Here is a 12,156-nt window from a genome sequence, read left to right on the forward strand (position 1 = left end):
ATGTGAAGGCTAGAGCACATGTGATACTAAGCCTAGCTAGCCACAACCATAACTCTGGAACATCGTCGACGCAATGCATTCGCCGCTCGTTGTTCTTTGAATTGAATTGTTACGATGTTTGTTGATGCTTGAGCTTCACGATGCTCGTAATGGCAAATCCTTCCGCACAGGCATCAAAGCCCGATCGGTGTTTGCTCGCACGAGCGCAACACTTAGCGGGCGATATTGCCGTCTTCGGAACTACAACAAGTCTATGAACTCATATCGGAGTATCATCTTATACCGACTTTTCAAGTCGCTCCGACGTCAAGGTATCAAACTTCGCATTCAAGACCAAGGTTGCGTTATTTCAACTTCATTCTGTGCGTACAAAACGCTTCGGGGTAGCTGTTGCCGACGCCGCCAGACCTGGCTCGGTACGTTCTCGCGCGAGGTCGACCCTGGGCACCGAACAGAACTCCAACTGTGTCAACAACGTATTGCGAACTGCCTGTTTACTCTATATCTGGGGTATCCAAAGCCAAGCTTACGAGAATAGCGGGTCCGACCCGTCGGCGCTGCAGGATCCTAGGCCCGGATATTTCAGGACATGCAAATCCGTAGCTCCGACCGAGGGCAAGCAAAACACTGTGTAACCATTTGTTTGCCTTCCTGACCTTGTACTACTCTCCAGTCCTCTGAACAGCCTCATGCCAGATGTTTTCCGTTGCCGGTCCCCTTAGTGACAGGCGACCGACTTGGTGGACGAAGACTGGCTGAACATCAGGTATCCGACGAATGCACCCACTGCGACAGCAAGCATAATCCAACCGTTGTACGTCATGAAAAGCAGCCTATGCATATCAGCCACAGCCCTCGACTCCGCCTTCATTGCAAAAACACTTACATGATGAAGAACGAATAGAAAACCTGCACAGCATACAAGACAGCCTTGATCATCTTCATCTGCTGCTCGGCACTACGCCCAACGCCTCCGTTTCTCCCTGGGCCAAGTAATGAGCTAGATTCATCTGCGTCGTCTTTGTACGCGTAAAGTTTACTCAGCGAGTGTTCCTCAAGGTGGTGATTGAAGTGAAGAAAAGAGACCTCCCTAATCTCCTACTTCCACGCCTGCCTCTTAGAGTCTTTCCACTACCCCGGTGGTACTTGTATAGAAGAAGTGCACTCACCTCTGGGTCCCTCCATGATACCCTTTGAGTACGCCTCATAGCGCCTTGATATTTCTCGGATAGCTTCGTACCCAGCTGTGAGCAGGACTACGGCGAGTAGCGAAAAGATGAGTGAGCCGGTGCCCGAGATATGCCACGAGGGGAAGACAATGCAGAGGTCGGTCGTGTCCCACGTAAACAACATCTATCACATCATCGAAAGTCAGCGTATGTTCGTTTGAGTATCGATACGAGGAGAGAAGGGTGCAACCGTACGTTCATGTTGCACTTGGGCCCGTCGCCGCCCATGCCAGGCATGTCGTGGCCCATGTGGCCGCCGTGATCCATGTGCGAATGGTCCATCTTTCTGCCGTGCTTTGCTATTGGAACTGGTTGAGATAGTTTGTTACTGGGAGGAAGGAGATATGGACGATGGACTTGTGTCTCAAGATAGGCGGGTCTAGGAGCGACATGTGATGGCACGCGTCGCACCAGTGATCGACGCATGCACGCACGAGCCGCGGCTACGCGGGGGCGAGAAGCTCCCCACTTGTGTTTGGACCCTTGATTGATTACATCGATGACTTTGTACATTTCAAAGCACGTCAGGCAAACTTATTGCACTGACTTTACAAAGTGAAGTTCGAACGTCATATGCGCAACACACCACCATGAACACAATGCGATCATTACGACCAGCCATTAGACTCGCGCAAAGCGCCTCGCGACCGCTATCGCGTACTCCCGCAGCACTCTCACAACGCCACTTCTCGCAGTCGCAATCACATCGAGAACTAGGCCCACCGTTGAACATACCAAAATGGTACATACACCGAATTCCATACAGATTCTCAACCGCTCCATTCAACACGAAGCAACACAGCTAACCCATCATTCCAGGGTCTCCGAAAACTCCCACATGCTCAAACCCCCAATCAACAACTATTGCGTCTACTCCGACCCCGTAACCGTAATGATAGTCGGCGGCCCTAATGAACGAACCGACTACCACATCAACGAAACTGCAGAATGGTTCTACCAACACAAAGGTTCCATGCTCCTCAAAGTTGTCGATACCTCGTTACCATCGGGTCAGCAGTTCAAAGACATACATATAAATGAAGGAGACATGTTTTTGCTGCCCCCAAATACTCCGCATAATCCCGTGCGCTTCAAAGATACGGTAGGTGTGGTGCTGGAGCAGAAGAGGCCGGAGGGTAGCCTGGATAGGCTGAGGTGGTATTGTCAGAATTGTGGTGACAAAGTGTACGAAGCAGCATTCCATTGTACGGATCTCGGTACGCAGATCAAGGATGCGGTGAATGCTTTCAAGGCGGATACGGAGAAGAGAACATGTAAGAGCTGCGGAACACTTTGTGATACTGCGCCACAACCAAAGAAGGCCTAAAAAAACAGAACTGAATGAAGAGTATGTATGATATGTACTGTAGTGCAATGGAGATTGGTAGTCTTGTCTAGAGGCCTTTCCACATGATCTTCGAAATGTGATCCGTCTTCTTTCGACTGGGTCTTACTAGGCCGAGGTGCCTGAGCTCAGCTAGGGCTCGCTGGAAGAGCGCCCTGTAACCTGTTAGAATACTTTGTTTGTGGTATATGAACGTGGACTTACATGGTCTTGGGCTCATTCTCCTCCGTTCCATCTCCTGCAATGGCATTGAACGCCGACCACAGATCTGTGACGTTGATCAACGTACCGGACTCAAGGTACATCTGATATACAATCGCTGTCGCAGGTTGGGTGGCAGAAAGAGCTGCAGGGTTTCCGTCCACTCCACTACAGCAGTCGCAGCTCAGATAGTCATGAGGAGAAGCAAGTGCGCGCTCAACAGCAAAGCGAGGCCTGGGTTGGAAGACTTCTGTGTGTGGTGACTTTAGGTCAAACACGAAGATCTCTGAAAGAACCAATATTTTTGGGTCGATTAACGAAGAGGTAAAGTACGTTTCGAGCTGGTCGTGGAATTGTGTAACTAATTCCGAATACGCCTTGTCTTGTTCCGACAGTGCAGCTTTGTGCTTACTGAGAAGTACTTTTTGTGCTACGACAGTGGTTCGTACACTATCATTGCGAACATCGTGTTGTGTTCGGAGAGGCGCATCGGCATTCTGTATCAAACTCTCGAGCTTGTCCTGAGCGGAAGCGGTATCCAGGGCGAAGTAGTCCCCCTCGAGATTTCGTAGTGATGATAGTAGAAGTACCAATTTATCGGATGGAATCTTCTTGATAGACAGCATCGTTTCGCGGATTAGAGGAGATCCAATGAGTTCACCAGCAGCTGCTCGAGTCCAAATAGAGGACAGACGGACGCTGGGTGACATCTGAAGAGACTCCCGGATGTTTGCCAATACTTTTGCAGCATGACTCAGTGTAGTCATGGAGTGTAGTCCAGATTGCAGATGTTTTGTGATCTGAGCGAATAGAAGTTTGTTCTCTTCAAGTATCCCTCGTACATCTTGCACTTGACCACCCTCTAGCATGTTTTCGACCCAATGACGGAACGAGGGCAAAGTACGGACAGCCTCAAACGCGTCCGCTGATACTTGTTCGAAAGCAACATCATGCTTGAGAAAGACACTAGGCACACTAGCATAGAAGTGCGACATGTAGGCGTACTTCAGCCCATCGCAGAAATCCTGTGTGTTCTGAACATGATCCTTTTGCCGATCCAGCATACGGCGGCAGAGATTGGCGCCAACGTGAAGTCGAGCATCTGTGCCAGCGATAGTTGCGCGGAATAACTTTTCAATGATTTCATCAGATTGGGTAACGTCGAACTTCTGGCCATCAAGGTAGCGGAGTGAGTTCCCTGCTAGGCGCTCCTCGAAGCTCTCTGCTGAAGTCGCAATGCCAAAGAGTAGGACAAAAGGCAGACGGTCGAGCCATGAGCTATAGAAGTCAGCGTATACCATCGCCAAACACAACAAACTTACTGAAGCAGGTCAACTACATCGACAAGTAGTCCAACATCGAAAGCTTCGCTATCTTGTAGAGCAACAACAATGCTAGAAGCGCGATTCTGTCTATTCCATTCTTGAACATGACCGAGATCGTAGTTGAGCAACTTAGGCCCATGCTTTGAAGATGCGGCGGGCCGACCTAGGTCATCCTCATCATCATCTTCCACGCGTGAAGTGACCTTCTTAATGAGCGTTTTGAGGAACGTCTTCAAATTCGGACATTCACCAGACGTTAACACGACATAGGCGCAGTTGACGTCTCTGATACCGCGTCCCAAGCGTTGGAAAAAGGGGCCATGGGATGCAATACTGGGACCAGCCACGATGAGCGCTGTCGGTATGGCAAATTTGGGCTCATCTGGTGATGCACTGGAAGCCGAGACGAAGTTGACAATCTTTTCTTGGGTGGCACTATCTGCGCCCTCCAAAGTACTCTAACAAAATTAGCAGCTGTTTTAGATATGCGGAAATGCGGCTCACTTGAATGCGCTCTTCTTGTTGTGCCCACAACTCCCGATACGTGGCTAGCCGTTCTGGTAGCTGCGCTTGTGGATCGAATTTGCCGGTTCGCTGTCGCTTTGGCGATCGCTCTTCTGACTCTGGCGGTTCATATATATAACATTTCTGATGCTCCATCTTCGTTTGTTGTCTGGCGTGATGACTACTCTATCTGTTCGATGTTGTTGATGTGCAAGGGCTAGGGGAAGGCGCGACGAATCGCGAATCGCGTGAGCACGGGACTTGGTGATTTGGTCAAAGCTCACAGCCTGCTCTCTCTTGAGAAACTGAATACCAGCGCACCACTGTCGCACGAATGCCGATGTTCTGGAAATTGGAATACCATAGCTTGTTTGTATTTTGCTTGCACGTTATCTCTACTTGAGTATTCTCAAGAATCCTCATTCATCTTCGCATGCTCAGCAATTCATTGACTGAGAGCTATTGCGGCTGAGGCCCAGAATGCACCTATAAGGCGCCTCACCTTTGTCTAATATTAGACTACATATTGTGGACGTGAAGAAATTAGGTTCCTTGCTTGGACTAGAGGTCCTTGACAGTTGCATCTTCCGGAAGTCATTGTCATACTGTAAAAGCGACTCCGAGTATAACAGTCACAAGATTGCGCGATTTCCAGACGTACCAATACGCGTTCCCGCCTACTCTGGGCCCTAGGGCGAGTAGTAGTCGTGTTTGTAGCTTCCTTTACTAAGATTTCTTCGCATAATGAAGGCTTTCATCTTTCAGTCATGGTCCTCTTCAGTAACTCCAGGGCATCCTTCCATTTCTGCGTCTGGGTATTCGTAGCCACAGTAGAGACAGTATCGGTATTCTTCACGCAGAAACACCAGAACCTTTTGCAAGCGCTCCGCTACAGGCAAGGCCTCAAATTCTGCCAACTGTGGGTCCTCATCTTCAAGCTCGTTCTCAAGAGTAGTGTAGAATGGCGCAAGGTCTCGACCTTGCGCTATCTTTGAATCGTCGTCATCGTCTTCGGCGGCTAATGTGGGTAATCGTGACGAAATACTGTTGTTCAGTTCTCGGCGTTGTTGCTTGTCGCGCTTGCCCTCCATCCTGCGACGCGCACGAACACGCCAGAGGACATTGATGTCCTTCAGTGGTTTCTCACTTGGATCTGTCGCGCCTTCCGCTTCAGCGTTCTTGTCGGACAAGCGCTCAGCTGTCCTCTGCGCGTTATCCAGGTCCCGTTCTGCCTTCTTCTCCTTCTGTTCTTGGCGCAATATCTCGAGATAGTCACCCTCCTCTTCTTTTGCGCGCTTTGCTAGTCGGTCTGCTTCCTCGAACTGCTCCCTGAACTTGCGCTTCTTCTCCGACTCCAGACCGATGCCTCCTCTGTCGTCTTTAGGATTGACTCGGATAGGCTCTTTGCGTGCGTCTTCGGACTTGCCCAAAGCATCGCCTTGCTTGAAACCGAATTTGGCCATCATCTTGAATCCCTTATTGGTCTCGGGCAGGGCAGTAGCGAGGGCAGCTTCTCGTGCAGCTTCGGCTTCTTCTTGTTTTTCGGCCTTGGTCTTCTGTCGCGCTCTAGCTTCACCCTGTCAACGTGTTAGTGTAGCAAAATCCAGCAATGCCACCAGACGCACCTCTTTGCGCTTGCGCGCTGCGCGCTGTAGGGAAGTCTCAAACTTTGGTCCTTTTGGCGCATCGTCGAATACCATATTCATGTAGTCATCTTCCTCGTCTGATTGCGCCATCTTGTGCTGTTGAGCCTTGCGCTGGTAAAAAAAAAATGTGTTGTCGCTCACCTCGCCAGCCACGACTCGCAGGCTGCCCGCAGCGGCAGCGACCCACTACATGGCGTTCCCTTGGCATATGCCAGGGCAGGCGATCCCCCGGACTCTTCTTTCGACTGCATCTCCTCGCCCAATCTACCACTACTAACATTTCTCAACCAGCGCTATAGTCACGCATCGAGCACATCTGGTCCAGGCATATCTTAGGCCGCCCAAACGGTTGAATCTCCCGCCATAGACCCAAGAGGCTCTAACAACGGTTAACGCCACTTACGGCACTCGGGAATGTGGGCTGGGCTGGTCTGGCCCTGCGTGACAGACACCCAAGGATTTGTAGACGGCATGAACCGCGTATCGCTGAAGCGTCGGATCCTACGGCAACGCACGATCGTGGGCGAGAAAATCATTCACTGGCACCCCTTGTCGTTCCATGTATGTCGAGTCGTGGAGAAGCAGCCGCTTGTTAGGTCCTGGGTCGGTTCGGCCTTGTGCAATTCGTCTCGGATCTCGTTTTTCATGTGAAGGGGCGGGGCTGGTGATTCCGTTACTTGATGCAATATACCGCTGTCCACCTGCTCCTTTGGACTGTTTCTTCGTCTGCAACAACGAGGCGCGGATCCCGAATACAGATCGACGACCGACAAGCAATCGCTTGCATTGGTCGCCGCTTCAGGGGGTTTTGTCCACTTCTAACCCCAAAAGGTACAGGGCCCGCGCTACCGTCTGGGGTAAGCAATGATCTGTCGCTATCCGGACTAGCCAGGGTTATTCGATATGATCGCGTGTCATTCCACTTAACGCCTTTTCGCCTTTGGCTGTAGTCGACACAGCCAATCTAAATAGTTCGACATGGCTAAGTAGCTTGGCTTTGCTTGCTGAACTGACCACTCACGGCTTTTTCGGCGCCATAGGTTACACAACTTGGCCACTGCTCCAAAGATTCGTCGCGCATGTGCAAGTTGATCCTTCGTTGGTTGGATTGCCTCGGCTTCGTATCCTTACCAGATAGGTGGTGAGTATTTCGGGCAATCTCCATAACAGGCTACGGTCTCGGGCAACCCGTCGCCTTGATGACCATCGCTAAGACGCCTGTCACTGATCGCACCCTTTTGACACCCGTCGTGCTGTCGGCCCATCACCAATGATAATCTGGCGCAAGAGGGGTCTCGGTGTTTTTGTGTGCATGTGCCAAATCTTCTGAGCATTCCCCAGCTTTTGACGACTTCAACGTGTGCTTTCCCCGCGTCCTCCGCCTTTATACCTTGTTTGGGTTATTCTTGGTATCTCTTCATCCTTCTACTTATTTCGCGTGTTAAGCCCTGCGGGTCCCCTGGAGAGTCCACAGGTGGCCTGAATCGCCATCAACCGGTGGATTCCAGATTTGTCGAACTTTACTCTACATCATCTTTACACCTAACAGAAGGCCTTCAGTATGGACGACAAGACCGCCGGACAGGCACGGGCAGACGATGTGTATACTACGCCCCAGAAGAAAGGCGGCGTCATCAACAAGCTGTATCCACCAGGGCCAACGCCAGGCGCAAAAGGACGCATGAAGAACCACTGCAGAAAATTTTGGTGGTGTGGTAAGTGTGTTCTAGTACCATCAACTTACTTTCTGTTTACACTACTTCAGATTGTCTGGTACTCGTGATCATTGTTTTGGTCATTGTTTTGCCAATCATATTCGTCGGTGTGCCAAAGAAGGCACAGCATGAGATCAATTCCTCGACAATCGAAGTTACTTCCCAAGAGGTGACGGATCCGCAAGCAGATGGGATACATTTAAAGATCGATACTGTCATCAGGAGTGATAGTAGTTACCACCCTAAGATCGATGCCTTCCGTGCCGGTTTGTCGCTCGAAGGCCAGGAGCCTTTCCTTTACGTTGAGATACCGGAGGCCAAATCTGAAGCAGAAACGCGTATTACTGTTGATCAAGACGTCAAGTTCGCGAACGCAGATGCATTTTCAAACTACACTCGAGCTGTTCTGGATGCCGAGACATTTGAAATCCACCTTGATGGCAAGACGACTATTCACCTCTCTGGTCTACCATCTATGGATGTCGATTATAACAAGGTCGTTACAATGAAAGGTATGCGCCCCTTGGACCTATGTTGGACCATAGTCTTAACATGTTTACAGGACTAAATAAACTTTCCGGGCTTAACATAATCGACGTTCGCCTTCTCTCCGGTAAAGACGAGATTTTGTCAGATGGCTCCAACCTTATTGCCAACGTCACCATTCCCAACCCGTCTGTCATGACACTCGATCTGGGCAACGTCACCATGAACCTCGCCGTCGATGGCACTCCGATTGGCTATGCTCTCATTCCGAACGTCTTCCTCACGCCTGGGGAGAACAAATTCCCTCTACAAAGCCACGTCGAACAGCTCACTCTTCTGGGCTTAATCCAGGGCAAATACAAGAACGGTATCTTACCGCTTCAGATCGTGGGCAACTCGAGCGTGAAGGGTGACCAGCATCTTACGTACTACGAAGACGCGATCAAGAGTAACACGATCAACCTGGATCTGGATGCCGGGCCGGCGTTGGCTGGTATTGGAATCAACATCACCAGCTTTGGTTCTTCGTAGATTACTTAAGGTCTTCGCAATATCTTTGGGACCTCGCTTCCCAATGTCATCCGGGATAAGTTGAGGAAATGTTGGGGGGAGCGGCTGGTCTAACAGCAGAGCTAGAAAAGTCTGTGTCCGTGGACGATGTAGTGGATAATGTATGATACCTTGTCGTTGCAGTAGATAATATTGGTCAAGTTATGCAAAAAGATTCCTTAGTACCTTCGGGTAACGAAGTATGCTGTCTCTTCCATCGATGATTTGAGTTAGCGATACAATGCCTCGATCATTAGCAGATGAAGGCACATATCAAAGCTTAGAGAAACGAATTGAAGAACTACTGATATTTATACTGTAGTGTTACGGTGTATGAGTAAAAACGAGCGACTGGTTGGTCTAACATGTTACTTTCGCACATTTCTCCTAGTCAGGTCATTGAGATTGGCATGATTCACCCTTGATAGAACCCAGTCGTAGTCAAGGTAGGTGTTCCGCAGATTCACGTAGCTCTTGCACTGAATCTGCCGCATCCGTTAAGAACCCTCTCTCAGAATGCTCATACCAGCCAGCTGCTACTTCTTTACTCACGGGAACACTTCGGAACTTTTCCAATGTCGCTACCACATGATGTTCGTGATGTGGCGCACTGGTAGGAGGCATTCGGGAGAAAAGAGATCAACGCGCTTAGCTTTGGCTAACGCGGCTGTGAGGGATAGGCTACCACTCCACGCTCGTCCTCCGGTTCTCCTTTGAACTTCACGCACAACAGTGTCCGGAATTTCGATGTCAAAAGTATACTGATCTCTTGTCATTACTGGTCAGATATGTTATTTGAATACCATCGGTGAGTTGACTTGAAGGTGAGAGACATGGAAGAGATAGGCGGGAGCGAGGCTTTTGTATACTCTGTAAACCTGATAAATGATTTGGTAGCGAGCGCAAAGGTTGTCCTTGACAACGAATGAGACAACTCATCGCCAGCAGCTCACATCTTCCTCCTGATTCCCAGTGACTGCTTTCATTACTCCACCCGACCACCCCCTAACTGTCAATTCCATGATGCAGGAGCCAACCACCGTCTCACTCCCCAGTCCGGAGCTATGAATTCTCTTAACCTTCAATTTCCCATTCGTCGGCAAAGAACTCTGCAATGTTTCCTGCTGCCCGCGGACCCACTGCGCCTTCCAGTTTCTTCATACAGCCGGCCGCACCAGATGCAGCACCCAGAGCTAGTATCGCAAGCTCCTTCAGACTACCCACAACGTCACTTAGAGCAATGACCTGTGCTTCATCCAGTGGCGGCTCAGTCGTGCAGTAGGGGAGTAGAACGTTGACTGCATTGACGACGACACGCGCTGGTTGGCGAGGTGGCAGCACAGAAGCTACGTTGTGAGATGGAAGCGGGATCCGGGCCTGGTGTTGTTGCTGAAAGTAGAGCTGGGTACTGTGCTGAATGTAGCCTATTGCGCTGTTGGTCATACGGGAATAGTGGTCGTTTGCACCGTCTAATTGGGCGGAGACGACAACGTTGACAGGATGGGTAGTAATGTCTGGTGGATACATGTTTGGAACTGCGGAGCGCTCCTTCTCATTTAAGATAGGTTTGGTCTTGTTGGTATAGTGTGAAACGTTCATGATGAGCGCAGGCGTGAAATGGTTCCGGTATCGATCGCTATAAACGTGACGTTAAAACAAATCAGTTCGCGTGGTCGTCAGAGGTGAGAGATGAGAGATATGTGCGCTCGTTGTATATGTAATCGTCCCTGATGCTGTGGAGCTGAGCATGTTGTTGTGGAAGGCACGTAGACAGAGACAGATAGAGCGACTAAGGGGGCATGAACGGGCCATAATAGAGACAGCTTATCAAAGAAAGAAGACTATTTGAGGTGTCTCTTTTGGATCTGATACATGCTTGATACATCGATGTAGACAACAATATCCTAGAAGCAACTGGATACATCCACAATATGCGTCATGAATCACAAACCGGGGAGGAGACTGTGAACCAAATGCGTCTATTATGCCGAAAGGGTATCATGAGAGGAGATGATCGTAACGAAGTTTTTGATAAACCACAACAAGACGGGCCTCTAAGCTCGACCTGAGAGGTACAGGATCGCCAGCCTGCGAGTATTTACGCTTCCCGGGTATACATTCCTAAATCCTTATGCTGGGTTGGTTGCGTTGTAGGCGTCCCATTCGCAGTTTGCGCAGCATCGCCTTGAGTCTCGACGGGCGCCGGCTTCGCCTCGGTGCTCACAGCTTCAATCTTGTCGTCTTCCTTCTTCCCAGTACCCTTCCAAAACCCCAGTAGCTTTGACGACACTGGCTCTGGATGTTTCGCTTTGAACTCCTCAAACTCTGCCTTGACCGCCTTGAGCTCAGCCTGCACCTCCTCCAAATCTTCCCTTATATCGTCTCTGGCATTCTTGGCCTTTCTTCTTTGCCGCCATTGCTCAACAAGAATCACAGCAATACCGACGGCGAATATGAAGGTTTCAGCAGCGAAGTTGGCACCCATCTCGATGGCCTTTTGTTCGGACAGAGGTCGTATGCGTGGCTTGATCCTCTCCTCAGCCTTTTTCTTGATCGCATCTCGTTCCTTCTCTGTGAGAGCTTCCTCTGCCTTCATTTCCTCTTCGGTGAGGACCGTGGGTGCCGCTGCTTTTTTGCGCGCAGCCTCTGCTAGGGCGACTTCTTTCTTGATTTGCCTGTCTATGACAGCGGGGTCCTGCAGCAGGCCGAGGCGCATGCGCATATCCACGCGATGCAGGCCTTGGGCGAATTTGACGCATATTCGACGAAATCGGTCGTGTTCGTGGGCATTGCGTTTGATGGCGTTCTGGACGACATCAGCTAGGGCTATACATGTCAGAAGCTAACGAACGTACTGCTACGGGCTTTGCGAGAGTCCGGACGAACAGCGACGTAACTTTGAGCGTGAGAGACATAATCGGTTACGAGAGCGTTTCGGAAGGCTGTGGGGAGGTATGGAGGTAATTGACCGGCGAGCGGTTTTTCATTTCAAGCCTCATACGAACAGACACATGTAGAGAGCTGGACAGCGGTTCGTGGTTAAATCAACGGTGGTGTTGAACATAGCTGCAGGTTCGATGTTCAAATCGATGCTGCCTTGGGCTGGCCGGAGATCCACCGACGGCAATGGCTTTTGAGAGTGGGACTAGCATCTCA

General features: G+C 50.2%; 7 protein-coding genes across 7 annotated transcripts; 2 read left to right on the top strand and 5 right to left on the bottom strand.

Annotated features, from left to right (window-relative positions):
- Positions 1–718: 718 nt before the first annotated feature.
- J4E82_008275 (uncharacterized protein) lies at positions 719–1,496 on the bottom strand (the record flags this gene model as incomplete). Its single annotated transcript, XM_051734509.1, has 4 exons — positions 719–833; positions 887–983; positions 1,170–1,353; positions 1,425–1,496. The coding sequence occupies 4 exons, from the start codon at positions 1,494–1,496 to the stop codon at positions 719–721; spliced, it is 468 nt and encodes a 155-aa protein (XP_051585688.1).
- A 323-nt stretch (positions 1,497–1,819) lies between these two features.
- BNA1 (3-hydroxyanthranilic acid dioxygenase) lies at positions 1,820–2,556 on the top strand (the record flags this gene model as incomplete). The annotated part of the gene is made up of 3 exons (XM_051734510.1): positions 1,820–1,886; positions 1,941–1,971; positions 2,049–2,556. 3 exons carry the CDS (start codon positions 1,820–1,822, stop codon positions 2,554–2,556), a joined length of 606 nt encoding a protein of 201 aa, XP_051585689.1.
- Positions 2,557–2,623: 67 nt separating this feature from the next.
- On the bottom strand, positions 2,624–4,760 carry J4E82_008277 (uncharacterized protein; the record flags this gene model as incomplete). The annotated part of the gene is made up of 4 exons (XM_051734511.1): positions 2,624–2,729; positions 2,779–4,053; positions 4,098–4,558; positions 4,605–4,760. The coding sequence occupies 4 exons, from the start codon at positions 4,758–4,760 to the stop codon at positions 2,624–2,626; spliced, it is 1,998 nt and encodes a 665-aa protein (XP_051585690.1).
- Positions 4,761–5,365: 605 nt separating this feature from the next.
- Positions 5,366–6,442, bottom strand: J4E82_008278 (uncharacterized protein; the record flags this gene model as incomplete). Its single annotated transcript, XM_051734512.1, has 3 exons — positions 5,366–6,181; positions 6,230–6,413; positions 6,438–6,442. 3 exons carry the CDS (start codon positions 6,440–6,442, stop codon positions 5,366–5,368), a joined length of 1,005 nt encoding a protein of 334 aa, XP_051585691.1.
- Positions 6,443–7,811: 1,369 nt separating this feature from the next.
- On the top strand, positions 7,812–8,982 carry J4E82_008279 (uncharacterized protein; the record flags this gene model as incomplete). The annotated part of the gene is made up of 3 exons (XM_051734513.1): positions 7,812–7,965; positions 8,016–8,477; positions 8,528–8,982. 3 exons carry the CDS (start codon positions 7,812–7,814, stop codon positions 8,980–8,982), a joined length of 1,071 nt encoding a protein of 356 aa, XP_051585692.1.
- A 1,092-nt stretch (positions 8,983–10,074) lies between these two features.
- Positions 10,075–10,599, bottom strand: J4E82_008280 (uncharacterized protein; the record flags this gene model as incomplete). Its single annotated transcript, XM_051734514.1, has 1 exon — positions 10,075–10,599. The coding sequence occupies one exon, from the start codon at positions 10,597–10,599 to the stop codon at positions 10,075–10,077; it is 525 nt and encodes a 174-aa protein (XP_051585693.1).
- Positions 10,600–11,098: 499 nt separating this feature from the next.
- On the bottom strand, positions 11,099–11,915 carry J4E82_008281 (uncharacterized protein; the record flags this gene model as incomplete). The annotated part of the gene is made up of 2 exons (XM_051734515.1): positions 11,099–11,806; positions 11,856–11,915. 2 exons carry the CDS (start codon positions 11,913–11,915, stop codon positions 11,099–11,101), a joined length of 768 nt encoding a protein of 255 aa, XP_051585694.1.
- Positions 11,916–12,156: the final 241 nt, after the last annotated feature.

This window comes from Alternaria postmessia (genome assembly GCF_024291825.1).
Source record: "Alternaria postmessia strain BMP 2775 chromosome Unknown scaffold_65, whole genome shotgun sequence".
Classification (NCBI taxonomy): Eukaryota; Fungi; Ascomycota; class Dothideomycetes; order Pleosporales; family Pleosporaceae; genus Alternaria; species Alternaria postmessia.